This window comes from Semicossyphus pulcher, unplaced genomic scaffold (assembly GCF_022749685.1).
Source record: "Semicossyphus pulcher isolate SPU_LCO1_2020_fin unplaced genomic scaffold, fSemPul1.0.p SCAF_23, whole genome shotgun sequence".
Taxonomy (NCBI): domain Eukaryota; kingdom Metazoa; phylum Chordata; class Actinopteri; order Labriformes; family Labridae; genus Semicossyphus; species Semicossyphus pulcher.
In genome coordinates, this window is record NW_027211697.1 from 11,754,454 (window position 1) to 11,766,839 (window position 12,386).

The window sequence follows — 12,386 nt, forward strand, 5'->3', positions numbered from 1 at the left end:
GTTTATTTAACCTCTGTGTTAACTTTGGTTTTAATTGTACTAATTTAAATCTACCTTTTTCTCTCTGAATCGCTGAATGCAAGCAGCTCTTTTGCTAAGGCAGACGTCTTTGTCTTTAGTTAAAACCCGGCAGTTTTAATTGTTCCTTCGAATTCCCAGAATTCTCTTGGGTCCCAGACCTGTTGCAATATTTGACCTTTGCCTTGCCTTCGTTGATTAAGCTAAAATAATTAAGCAAAAGGTTAAAATATAAGATCATTTAAAAGTAAAAGCACAAAACAAAATAACAACACAACACAAAAACTGCTGTTTAATCCCCAGAAAGACACGGGTCAAAGCTTTAATTTAGGTGATGTGTGGGTGCAAAGGTCAGGGGGCTGCGTGTCTTTAGTTGCAGAAGCAATGAACAATAATTTGATTGCTGTTTATTTGACTAATCAGTGTCAGAAACAATACAAACAGATAGCTCTGCAGAACAATGACAGGTTGCCTGATATGTTTGAAAGAGTAAAGGACTTGAAGCTAATTTTTAGTCCACTACTGACATCTAGTGCCGGCTGCTGCTTCCTCTGTGCTCTGAACTCCTGCACTGTAGTTAATCTTCACTGATATTGCTGCCACAGTAGCTTCGGTCCAGTTGTGCAGAAGTAATCTGATTGGATTTGAGATCAGACATAAAAGAATTATGGGATTGCATTAGATCCAGACAATCCAATTTTTTTTTAAAATCTGGATCAAAGCTTCAAAATATTTATTCAAATGTTTCGAGCAGGATCGTGATGCCTATGATTGAGAAAATCTGTAACATCCTGATCCCATCTGAGGCTGGATTCAGGAACATAATACAAACTGTTTCAACATTTGTATCATGTAGAAAAACTGTATACTTGTTTGTTTTGCTCTTGAATTGCCAAACCATTGCAGTGACAGTAGATTGAGTTTTTAGTGTAGTGAAAAAAAACCTAAGCACGATGATAACTGTGAGCTTGCAGCTGCAGTCTTTTAAACATGGCGGCACTGCGGGCCCCGCCCTGAATGTTCCTGGACCTTTGGAAGTACTGCCCCCAGAGCAGAGACTTTTCAAGGGGTAACTCAATTACCCCTGAACTAAATTTAGACACTGTTTCCTCAAAAGGTTCCTAGTTCCTGGGGAAAGTTCTTGCTGTCGAAAAGCAGACCCTAACCCTAAGACTGCTAGGACCTTTGATGCATTTAGTATTTCTCCCACATCCTGTCGTTTTCTGCTCTGTGAATTGCCAACTAATGGCAAAAATACCCCCAAAAAGTTTACGTTACCAGTTCTGTTTATTCAAATAAAAAAATAGGGGGTGCCAGTTTCGCTCAGTGCTTAAAGCGCACGTCCCATGTAGAGGAAAGTCCTTGACGCAGCAGCCTGAGTTCAACTCAGATTCTTGGCAACTTTGCTGCATGTCATCCCCACTCTCTGTCCATATTTCCGATTCTATCCACAGTCCTATCAATGAAGACAAAAGCCTAAAAAAAGAATGGGGCGCTGGTTTAGCTCAGTTGGTTTAGCAGGCACCCCATATACAGAGGTGACAGTCCTGGCCACAGTGGCCACAGGTTCCACTCCCACCCTCGGCCCTTTGCTGCATGTCATTCCTCACACTTTTATCTCCCCACATTTCCTGTCTCATCTAAAAAAGGCAAAAAAATAAAAACCTTAAAAAGGAAAATACAACTGCGTATGAAACATCTCACTCTTTATTCCTCTTCACACGATGCAATCATAGCAGATTTATCATACATCTTCTTTAAACAGACTTTTATAATGACACACTCCCACATAAACATTTGTTTCTTGCATTGCACATTGTTCTGTTACATGATTTAAAAAAAAAAAAAAAAGCATAATTATTTTGAAGCCTTTCAGACTTCAAGCCACTGAACGCAAGTTAAGAAAATTATACTGCCGTCAGTAATTCCCACAACCCATCAAATCCACTTTGTCATGCTGTAGGCGAGCGAGCCGGCTGAGAGTCTGTAAGCAACAATGAGGCGGGCAGGCGGAGGACATGCAGTCTGCAATGCTTTTACATCAACCCTCACCCGAGAAAACACTCACTTTTTTACACAAATTCTCTCAAACACAGAAATATACTTGAAATAAAACATTTTTAACATAATCTGTTCTTTAAAAAAACGGAGCTTTACAAACATTTAAAAGTGTAAGGCAGCAGGTTTTTTCCTAAAGCATCAAAGAGGTTTTTTTCTTTTTCATCGCCCTTAACTTCGTTAGACTCGTCTCCATGAAAGGTGCTTTTTCACAACTTTTCCACTACGATCAGAAGAGTCACACCTACTTAGGAGATAATAGGCATGTTATGTGAAGCTTTAAATGTTGCTTAACTACTGTGCCTTTGTTTAGAGGAAGAAAATGCAGAAAAAAACACTTATTTTGCCACATTTTAACTGCTTCTTAAGATGTAAATCACTGGGATGAATATGAAACTAAAGATATAAATTTTATCCAACGACTGTCTTGTAAATGCCACATGAGCCATGAAGTCTCTGGCTGTGTTCGAAATGCCATACTATACTAGCAGTGCGTACTGATTTGGCCAAAATGTATGTAGTATGCAATCAAAAGCAAAATGTGCAGTGTGCCAAAAATACCCGGATGTCGTACTGATCCAGGAAAGAGTCTCCAGTATGAATCAGACCAGTCTGCCTCGCCTGCTGTATCCCACAATGCAACGCGCTGACGGCAGCAGAAGAGCAGAAGGGGGCGCTCTAGCTAAAGAAGCAGCTTTTTGCTATTGTTGTTTACTTCCGCTTTCCAGAACTGGAAACTGGCGCCTGGCGTTGCATACGACAAAATAAATGTGAACAGCTCCGTACTACCGCCGATCGCAGTATGTAGTATATAGAATGGCATTTCGAACACAGCAAACGATCTTCCCCGGTCTAACATTTGTGGACACTCTTCCTGACAGGTAAGAAATGGACTTGGAATGTTCCGTCACAAATCTGAGCTTCGACTGCTGGTTAATATAATTTAATAAATCTACTTATTCCCCCCTAAATCTTTTTAATATACATTTCCACTTCTTGATTAGAAAATTTAATCAAATAACTCTGGAAGACAAATAATCTGCTATTAAATAAGTAAAGTGGTGTTAGAATTTCTGCCTATTAGAGACCTTTGGTTTGCATAGAAATATCTGACGTGCAGACTTTTCATTGAGATAACTGTGATTAGAGGATTCTTTGAGAAAGCAGCAGCTTTTGGTTTCTTATGAGCGTCACTGTAACTTTAAATCTCACTTTCAGCCGTTTGTTTTCATTAACCAAAACAAACCATCCCTGAGCCACAGACCATCACACACAGTCTTACAGATCTTGCATAAACAGTAGATCACTGCTCATCATTGCTTCGTCTGCCACCTTTTGGCAACAACCCCCCTATTACACTCTGCACAAATCACTACAGGGCATCAGAGTGATACTGCAAGGATAATATGCATTAAAAAGAAGAGACGATAATTAAGCTTTGCTGAACAAAACTATTCTCACAACTTTATAACCTTTTCTTTTGCAACTCTTATCTTAAAGGCATTAATGTTTAGTGTCTCCACTGAAGGTTAACATACACTGATGTCCAACAGGGAGACAGATCCTGTCAGAGCACAAAGAAATCAGGTTGCACATAATTAAAAACAAGGAACAAATTGAAATTAAAAATGAAATTCGAGGCAAACAGCAATCTTACTGTCACTGTAAAAACTCTCCATCTGTCACTGATCTTCCATCAGCTCTGCGTCGTCCTTCTTTCAGCCCAGCAGAAGAGTGTCTGACCACAGGGTTAGTTCCCTGCAGCAAGGAAAACGGAACAGCTCCAATCTTGGCAATTAAAGGGCTCTCCGTCGTTCCCATCGCATTTAACCTCAGAGCAGTAAGGGCCATCCCCTACTTCACCCAACATTCGTGTGGTTTTGTCACCGAAACTCATAAATAGGCATACCGTACTCTCGAACGTGGTTAAGGTTTAGTGACTGGTACCTGCAGATGTAGATAAAAACCAGAATTAAGAGTCATAACAGCATAAGAAACATGTACTAACGTGGTAAAAGATGTAGAAGGAACTGTTTTGTAATACTTGTACTCACCATTCCGAGCTTCTATGGTAATAGTAGCCCTCGATAGTGGCTGTGGACTTCTGGAAGCAGATATAATAGAAGCCCGCAAAGGAGGCACCGCTGATGTCTTTAATAGTGTGGTCTGGAACTAGAAACTGTTCCTGAGGATGGAGGAAAAAACAAAGTGACGGTTGGAGCGTGAAGGGCCAGTTCGCCAATTTTCAGGCTCAGTCCGATCATGCTATTACGGGGAGCTAATGCCATTATGGTAGGAAAAAATGCAATTTCACTCTGTGCCTTTGGAGGACGCTATCTGCTTCTCCAGTGGGCCCTGGAAAACCTCCGCCAGACTATGTAAAACGCGTCATCTGGCGGAGGCCAGGGAGCTTGCTAAACTACACTTCCTCAATCTAAGACGCCCGCCTCCGATGTCATGTCTCGTTCTAAATCGTCAGGTTTGAAATTTAGACTGCAGACCTTAAGATTTTTTAGACGATACACCGGTATATTCTCGTGATATTTCGGATTCTGTACCGCTCTGAGCCGTTGCCGAAAACGGTGGTATTTCCTTTCCTTTCAGGGAGAGCGTTTTCCATCAGCCAGCAGTGGTTGGTCTGCCAGAGAGGGTAGACGGAGCTAAGCGGCTGCTTTTCCGCTCTCTGCGAGTGTTGTGAGTAAACAGTATTCTACTATGGCTGAACAAACAAAGAAAAGATGGATGACTACAGATACAACTTCAACAATAAGTGAAAATCCAAAGAAAAAGAAACAAACTCGACGCTCAGATGAAGCAAACAGTCTGAAAAGGAAAGCGACCGTCAGCCAGGAAAATCAAGAGTTACAACCGGAGCCAACCGTGGACGTCTGGGTACCCGAAGCGTTTGCGTCTGCAACTGCATTTTATTGCGATCAGGTGTCGCCAAATAGAACGAAACTGAGAACTTTGAGATAATAACGTTATGTGCTTCACACAGTCCCTTTAAAGCTAAAACCAGGAGAGACATTGCAGTAAGATTATGTACTCACCTTCCACCTCATGAAGACATAATCACTGTTGTCCAGTGCTTCATAGTCAAAGTCATCTGAGTTGAAGCTTTTGGCATATTTGTAGAAAGGCTTGAACTTTCCCTGTTGAAAGATCATTAAATACTGGTTAAGAGAACGACAAAATAAAGAGACATCTGTTGGTTCTTGATAATAAATTAATTGTAATCGTTGCCCCACAACACAGTATTCACCAAGAGGTAGCCACATTTTTTTTTACAAAGACTAATAGACGTAATTTTGATAATTCACAGGGTTTTCTTAAAGCAAAAAGCAAACAATATGAGAGTAAACGGTTTAAAGAGAAAGATCGGCAGGCTACAGGTGTTAAATTTCCAACACGTCTCATCAAATTAAGCAACCTATACTTTAGTTTAGAAATTAAATTAATTGGTCATCAATGTATTGTTAGCAAAAGAGCAAACAAGACATACCCAGTGCTTCCTGTCCACATCTTCATCCGCGTCCCACTTCCTCGTTAAAAAAGGCCTTTTTCGACTGATGATTTCACCCGCAAAGAATGTTGTGAGGGTGGGATACTCCTGTCACACAGAAAACAGAAGAAAACATTGATACAAGAAGGTAAAAAACATTCTGCCATTACGATTCAGGAGCTTTGTCCTCCCATGTGCTTAATAGCTGGTTGTCAGGAAGGATGTACTCAAAGGGTTTCTTTTCCTAGTCAGCCACAAATCAAACAGGATACGGAATCGTCATCTTTTTGGATGCTTACGTGTGCAGTAACACACCTAAAAACAGAAATATGACCACATTCTGTGTCTTAATTTTCTCACAAACAACTAGTCAGGTTAAATATGACTTGTAGAGCCACATACACAAGCTCTACTCATCTTTCACTCCTCTCTGCTGCAGAGCAAATGCTCTTCAGGATCCTGCTGACCTGTTCACTGCCATATGTTACGTAATGTAATGGGTATACAGTTGACACAGTTAAGCCAAGGACTAGAGTCTAGACCTGAAAGAAGAGGTTAAACCTGATGCCCTCACTATAGTCTTATCAAATGTGTCACAATTTACCCAATATCAGTCAAGCGGAAACCAGTTTCAGCTAGCTTAAACGTTACAAGTGTTTTTGCTTATACAGAATAAAGGTCAGACTTACTACATCTGACCTAGTTTCAAAGCTTACCTCAGTCAGGCCTTTGATCTTTAGGTATCCACACAAATATGAGTCCTCCATGGTCACATGCTGCCCAGGAAGAAAACAAATTTAGAGTTATTTTTATCACATAATCGTGTAGCTCAAAGGGGGTTGTGATTTCAGGTGCAGATTTTTTCCTCTTTCTTTTATATGAAGTAAAAAAGGCAGGGGGTGGTAAGCACAGAGAAAACTTAAAATAAATGGGCATGCATTATAGTTTCAGGGTGTATGTTTACTGTCAACGCTTGTGGGTTAATAACTCTCATTAAGAAAGCTAGTTGCACAAAATGCTTACGTGTTTGGGTAGTGTGTGTACTGCAAAATAGCTGATGAAAACGTTAATTCTTGTAATTCAGTCATAACTCACAATGTCATAGTAGCAACAGCCACCTGGGCTAGCTCAAAATTGGGTCAGTGTGTTAGTATTTTATGCCAACCAGCCAAAAAAGCTAAGCTAAGTTAGCAAAAGGGCTATAATTATGCTGAGTTTGCATGGAACAACAAACAATATAACCCAAACTTGATTAATGTATGTCAAAAATACATCACCTGCAGAACAACCTCAACGTCGTAGGAGTTGCCTTTGCTCTTCTGATAACCCCGAAACTGTGAGCCGCTGTACAGCAGCGAGGTGGCCAACCCCGGCTGGTAGGTGTTGATCGGGGCAGGGGGAACAAGAGAGGCCGAGGATAGGCAGGCCGAGCCGGTGGTACTGCAGCACTCTGCTCGGACAGGCATAATGAGCGCTAAAGTGTCACCGTCAGCAACCGTCATGAACTTAACGACCGAGCACACAAGAGCACAAGAGGGTAAGGGGACTGACAGAAGACGGTCTGCCAGTGGAACAAGTCCTCGAAGTCAAACAACTTCGCTCAATTTGGGAAGCTAGTCTATGGACAGGGATACTGCCTGCAACGTCTCATGCTGCATTCAAGTGCTCCTCGGATGGTCCCTTTTCCCGAGTTGGGAAGTCGTTTTTTCGAGTTGGTGTGTTTACGAGCTTTAAGTCGTAAAATAGAAACATCATAGACGCTGCAAATAAAATCTGTTGTATTTTATGGCTTTTAACTAATCAGGATCACTATAAATTAAGAGCAACAAACGGTTACTGCCTATTTCCAAATAATAAATTAGAAGTAAGACAAAAATGCTACGCAATTTGTACATTACTACAAAGTTTTTAATCATTAGGCCAACATTTTCTTCATCCGCCATGTTTCTGCCAACTATGACATCAAGTCGATCAACTCGCCAATTAGGGTATCACAATTTCCGACTTTCCGAACTGTTGACGTGCGTTTTCCTAGTAGGAGGCTCATTTTCCCCATTCACTTGGACATCCCATGAATGCACCGTCATTTCAGAATCCAGCTTCCCTGAATCTTATTGGCTGGAGACTTGTACGCGGCGCGAGCAAGAGTCTTATTGGATAATAAACCCAAGTGCATTCTGGAAGATGTATTGAATTTTCATCTACGGTTCTACCATCAATGAATGAGATGATTCACTAATGTTAAAAAAAAAAAAGAATGAGACAATTGTGGACAATTAACAATGTTTGGGTCACTTTTGACCAACGTATGGTTTTATTTAAAGTACTGCATAAAGACGCACCTAAAATGATACAATAAAATACAATAAAATAGCCTACTTAAAAAACACACCTTGTCTTCAGGTTCTGTGATACTTAAAATACAATAACCTTTTATTACATGATATTCTTTGTGATGTTTAATAATATACCAATTTTATTTATTTTTTTATCTGATTTAAATTACTTTATTTATTTTTCAGTCCTCTTTTCCTTTGCATGTCTTCACTCTCTGTATTGTACTGTATGTAATTCCTTCTCATTCTTCTCACATTCAAGTTTTTTTTTAAATAAGAGAAGTCTTCACCACACTTATCACATGCAGGTGTATTCAGTTAGCTAGTGGACAATAATTTAAAAAGTGTCATTTTATCTGCCGTGGTCAGCAAGAAATTGGTCTTTTATTGCATGTGATTAAAACGTAGAAGTGATAAAAGACAAAATGTTTTCTTGCATATTGAAATTTGTTACAGTTGTATAAATGTTCTCTTCCGTTTCTTAGGCTAAGTCTTTTGGATTTAAAAAAATTTTTTTTTTATTGCAGCTCCTCCAGCTGCTCCTTCAAATAGCCCTCATATCTGCGGAAGTCTGAGATGCGTGTTCTGTTCCACTTAAGTTCTTTGTCTTGAATCTGTAATAAACCATAGAGACAAAACAGCAAACATTAAAGGAGTGTGAGATACAGAGGGCAGGTTTGTCATATATATAATAATATAAACTTTACTGTTTCAGTTTTATTTTAGCTCTGTACCTCTTCGATGAGGGCCACCTTCCAGGCACTGACACGTGTAAGCAGCTGAGTCTCTCGGTCATTGATCATCAGCAGGTGGTTTTTGTGGCCGATGTTCAATGCGTCCATCACTGCGTCTCTGTCTGTGAACAGCTACACAGAGGAAACACAGGTGCGAAAGGCTGAGGACACAGCTAATGAACCACATCCTCACCTCATCTGTCTCATTCACCATTCAGGTTGATCTCTGTCATCAGCATTCAAATTAGACCATCTCTATCTGTCATATCTGATATAATGCATATTCTGCTTTACATAAATATAATACATTAACTTAGTGACTGTCAGGCCTTTAAAAGGAGTGGCAGTAATGTTACACACTGAACACTGACAATCTTTTTTCACAAGGCTACAATAGTCTCAATTATTCTACTGTAACCTTGATGTAATCCTATCTTATTTGGTCTAAAGGTGACTTTTACTCACCATTTTAACATCATCCGGCATGTCCTCCTCCAGGTCGTCCTCGGCCACTCTCTCCAGAGTTGCTACGGCAACCTTCTGCACATTTTCATAATAATTATCCTCCAAATCTCGACATTGAGTGAACGTATTTCTGTGTCATGGAAATTAGACTATCAGTAATTTTTGTGTAACTGTGTATAATTCAAACACTCAACACACAAGGCTGGATCGCTGACCACATAAAGCGAGCCTCCGTGGGAGCCAGATTCGATTAAAGTTAGAATTGGTTTGGGAGCAAGTCGCTTCCCCAAGTGATCAAGTATGAATACAAACTCTGAACAGCTTGTTCTCGAGTGAGGACAAGATTCTGAAAACAGAAATGAACCAGTGTTTTGGAAATGATTTAACACCCTTGAGATGATGCACAGTGAGAAAGGATATATCTCCTGAACAGTTTCACTGAAGTTGCTGACCATGTCGGAGAGGTTGTTGTCCAACCTTTTGATGATGTCCTGAAATGAAAATTAAGCTTCCTCGTGAGCAAATCTCAAACACAGGCTCATTAGAAGGCACATCGTTTTTAAAATGTGGGTGTAAAGTAAATTACAACAGTACTTTTTTTTTTTATTTAATCAAAATAGACTGGATTTGGAGATGATATATTTCCAAGTCTACAGCAGACCCATGCATTTACTTTGTAGAAGAACCAGACGTGAAAAATGTAAAGTGCACATGGTGTATGTCAGACCTGTAAAGCTATGTGTGAACATCGCACCTTCTGAATCCTGAAAGAGAAGTTGCTGTTGTTTTAATATATTGTTGCATTCAACATATTTCTTTCACTCTATACCTACTCCTCTCTTCTTAAACAGTCTGTGTAGTAGAAATTTAGCCGACATTAGCTCTCTATGGCTGCATCAATGCATGAGAGGTAACGTCTCTTTCTGGAAGGAATTATTTTTAATGCATGATATTATCAGCACGTTATCATTACCTGCAGATTATGGCTTATGAATTTTGATTTCACATTTATAATCCTTGATGGGACATAAAGGGCGGAAGTGAGGTTGTTAGAGGGCCTAAGTTGAACCCTGGACTGTCAATCAGCTCTGATATACAAGGTGTGCACTCACAGGCACAAATAAACACCCACCTCCATTTGGCTGACATGGTGAAGCTCCATTTCCATGAGGCTGTTACAGAGTCCCTTGATTTCTTCTTTGCCGCGGCTGATCTTGTCCTTTAGCAGCTTTTGGTCTAATAACTGCTGCAACTCCACCATCCTCTAGAGGGGCATGAACACAACAGATAACTGTCTGTATTTGCTTGGCACAACCCAGGACAGGTCTTTTTAAAACATCATTGCCCTTACACCCCACCTCTTGGTGTTGGGGCTCAAAATCTGCCATCACGTGCAACACTTTCTGCTGGAAGTCTTTCATGGCCTTAGTCTGAACGCTGACGAATGAGTTCACATCTGTCTCTCTTCGCTTATGTTCAGCCAAGCCTATTTCAATTATCTGTGTGCAGAGCGCCAACATTTGGTGCTCAAATGTAGGGGCAGGGTTAAGGCATTCAAGTAATCACTATCAGAACAACTGCATGGATTAGAAAAGTAAAGTAACAAAGGATATGTTTCCAGCACTTGAGCCATTTCAGGCATACAGCGTAGTGTCTCTGCCATGGGATCATCTTTGAGCATGCTCTTAGACAGATAAGACCCATTCAGGAACCCCTCCAAGTCATGCTGTTGGAAAGAAAAACTGAGTTTGTATACACATAGCATGTATTTGAACTCAGTGGATAGTAACTGCACTGCCACATGTGAACCTTCTATTACCGTGTCTTGCTCAGCATCTTGAGCTTGTTGTGTCTGCAGCTCCTCGAGTCTCATTTTCTCAAGGATATATTGGTATTTTATAAACGCTTCTTTTTTCTGCACATAGTCACATTCGATTAATTTGACAGTGTCAGCACTCCATTTCCAAAACTAATCACATGGTCATGATTTTAAATGAAATTGCTGATTAATGTCTGCTTAAAGGAAAACACTAGCTACACTTACAGTGTCTTTATCCAGTAATTTGTAGTCTAGGAAGACCAAGTTTGGAAAATAGGCTGCGATGAATAATTTGTAATCATCTTCCTTAGAGGCAGGATTTCCAGAGAGGTTGAGGCTGAACAGGTTCTTAAACCTCCTGAGGTAGAGCACCTTTGAAATTCAATTGCACAAAATTATAGCAACAATCTGTAAAGTTAAATTTTGAAGCTGTAAAGCACAAATGTTACATATTTGCAGTACAAAGGGAGAGAAAAGGTTGTTACATCATCCAACTGTCCAATGAGGTTGTTTCCAATGCAAAACTGAGTAAGTTTCTCAAGTGTGTCCATGTTTTCAATGACAGAGATCCTGTTGTTGGACAGATTCAGAACTTCAAGCTTCCGCAGAGACTCCAAACCCTCAATTTTTTCCAAGCTGTTGAATGACAGATCTAAAAGACATATTCAGAGTGATTCTTATTAGTAATGGCAGCTTGGCTTAAACTGACAAGACAGGAGCAGATAGAAAGATTGTCTTACTGAGCCATGTCAGATTTAACAGATGGTCCAGGCCTTCAATCTTCTCTATGAGGTTGTTGTTTATATCTAGCCTGACTAAGGACGTGAATTCCCACAAGTAATCAATCCTCGGGATGTCTGAAAAAATAAAAACAAAAAACTCTCACATACCAAAATACACATTTAAGATATACCAAAAAAAAATTGTTTTAAATCAATCTTACCTTTGTATTCCAGGCGTAACTGAAGAATTCTATCAAAGTGGATACCCTCCTCCTTCATTATGCGTGCAGTCTCATCTTGAGGAAGTTGAGGAAGCTTCATTACTGCCTCCTTCAACATATTCTCATCGATCAAAGTAGCCATAGTTTCACTACGAGACGTGTTCATCCCGCTGCTTCAGGGGTTAGAGGCACACTTGAATTCAATCTATCTTCTGTTACAATAAGACTATATTTTGTTCATTTGAAGCTGGAATGAATGAGTTCACCAGAAAAACATTACAAAAAAATCATTAAATACCTAGCTACTGTTGTGTGTCCAATGTAATATATATATATATATATCAAACAAACAATACACGCGTTAGTAACAAGATCAGTTAGCTCTGTTGTTGACACACTGTTGCATAGCAACTGGCTAACGGTAAGCTGCGTTCAAGTGCTCAAATTATTCTGTTAAAATACACTTGTACCTTTAAAACGTACTTGTTTAAATTTATAATAACATCACGAG

General features: G+C 39.9%; 2 protein-coding genes across 2 annotated transcripts; both read right to left on the reverse strand.

Annotated features, from left to right (window-relative positions):
* Nucleotides 1–1,707: 1,707 nt before the first annotated feature.
* On the reverse strand, nt 1,708–7,160 carry gid4 (GID complex subunit 4 homolog). Its single transcript, XM_069674603.1, has 6 exons — nt 6,856–7,160; nt 6,295–6,354; nt 5,579–5,686; nt 5,127–5,228; nt 4,131–4,261; nt 1,708–4,023 (listed from the first exon to the last, which is right to left on the reverse strand). Exons 1-6 carry the CDS (start codon nt 7,078–7,080, stop codon nt 3,960–3,962), a joined length of 690 nt encoding a protein of 229 aa, XP_069530704.1. The 5' UTR covers nt 7,081–7,160; the 3' UTR covers nt 1,708–3,959.
* A 1,236-nt stretch (nt 7,161–8,396) lies between these two features.
* drc3 (dynein regulatory complex subunit 3) lies at nt 8,397–12,116 on the reverse strand. The gene is made up of 13 exons (XM_069674936.1): nt 12,103–12,116; nt 11,876–12,024; nt 11,673–11,789; nt 11,418–11,584; nt 11,158–11,304; nt 10,933–11,028; nt 10,738–10,839; nt 10,472–10,639; nt 10,246–10,377; nt 9,534–9,604; nt 9,114–9,237; nt 8,649–8,780; nt 8,397–8,528 (listed from the first exon to the last, which is right to left on the reverse strand). The coding sequence occupies exons 1-13, from the start codon at nt 12,114–12,116 to the stop codon at nt 8,433–8,435; spliced, it is 1,515 nt and encodes a 504-aa protein (XP_069531037.1). The 3' UTR covers nt 8,397–8,432.
* Between the last annotated feature and the right edge of the window lie 270 nt (nt 12,117–12,386).

What these genes read in the sequence shown, in the direction of transcription:
- drc3 (XM_069674936.1), bottom strand. An exon ending in GTTACGCCTGGAATACAAAG is followed by an intron (nt 11,790 to 11,875) that starts GTAAGATTGATT and finishes TTATTTTTTCAG; the next exon opens with ACATCCCGAGGATTGATTAC. An exon ending in GTTAAATCTGACATGGCTCA is followed by an intron (nt 11,585 to 11,672) that starts GTAAGACAATCT and finishes TATGTCTTTTAG; the next exon opens with ATCTGTCATTCAACAGCTTG.
- gid4 (XM_069674603.1), bottom strand. Translation starts at nt 7,080, where the DNA reads ATGACGGTTGCTGACGGTGACACTTTAGCGCTCATTATGCCTGTCCGA. An exon ending in ATGTGGACAGGAAGCACTGG is followed by an intron (nt 5,229 to 5,578) that starts GTATGTCTTGTT and finishes ATCTTTCAACAG; the next exon opens with GGAAAGTTCAAGCCTTTCTA. An exon ending in ATGTCTTCATGAGGTGGAAG is followed by an intron (nt 4,262 to 5,126) that starts GTGAGTACATAA and finishes CTCCATCCTCAG; the next exon opens with GAACAGTTTCTAGTTCCAGA.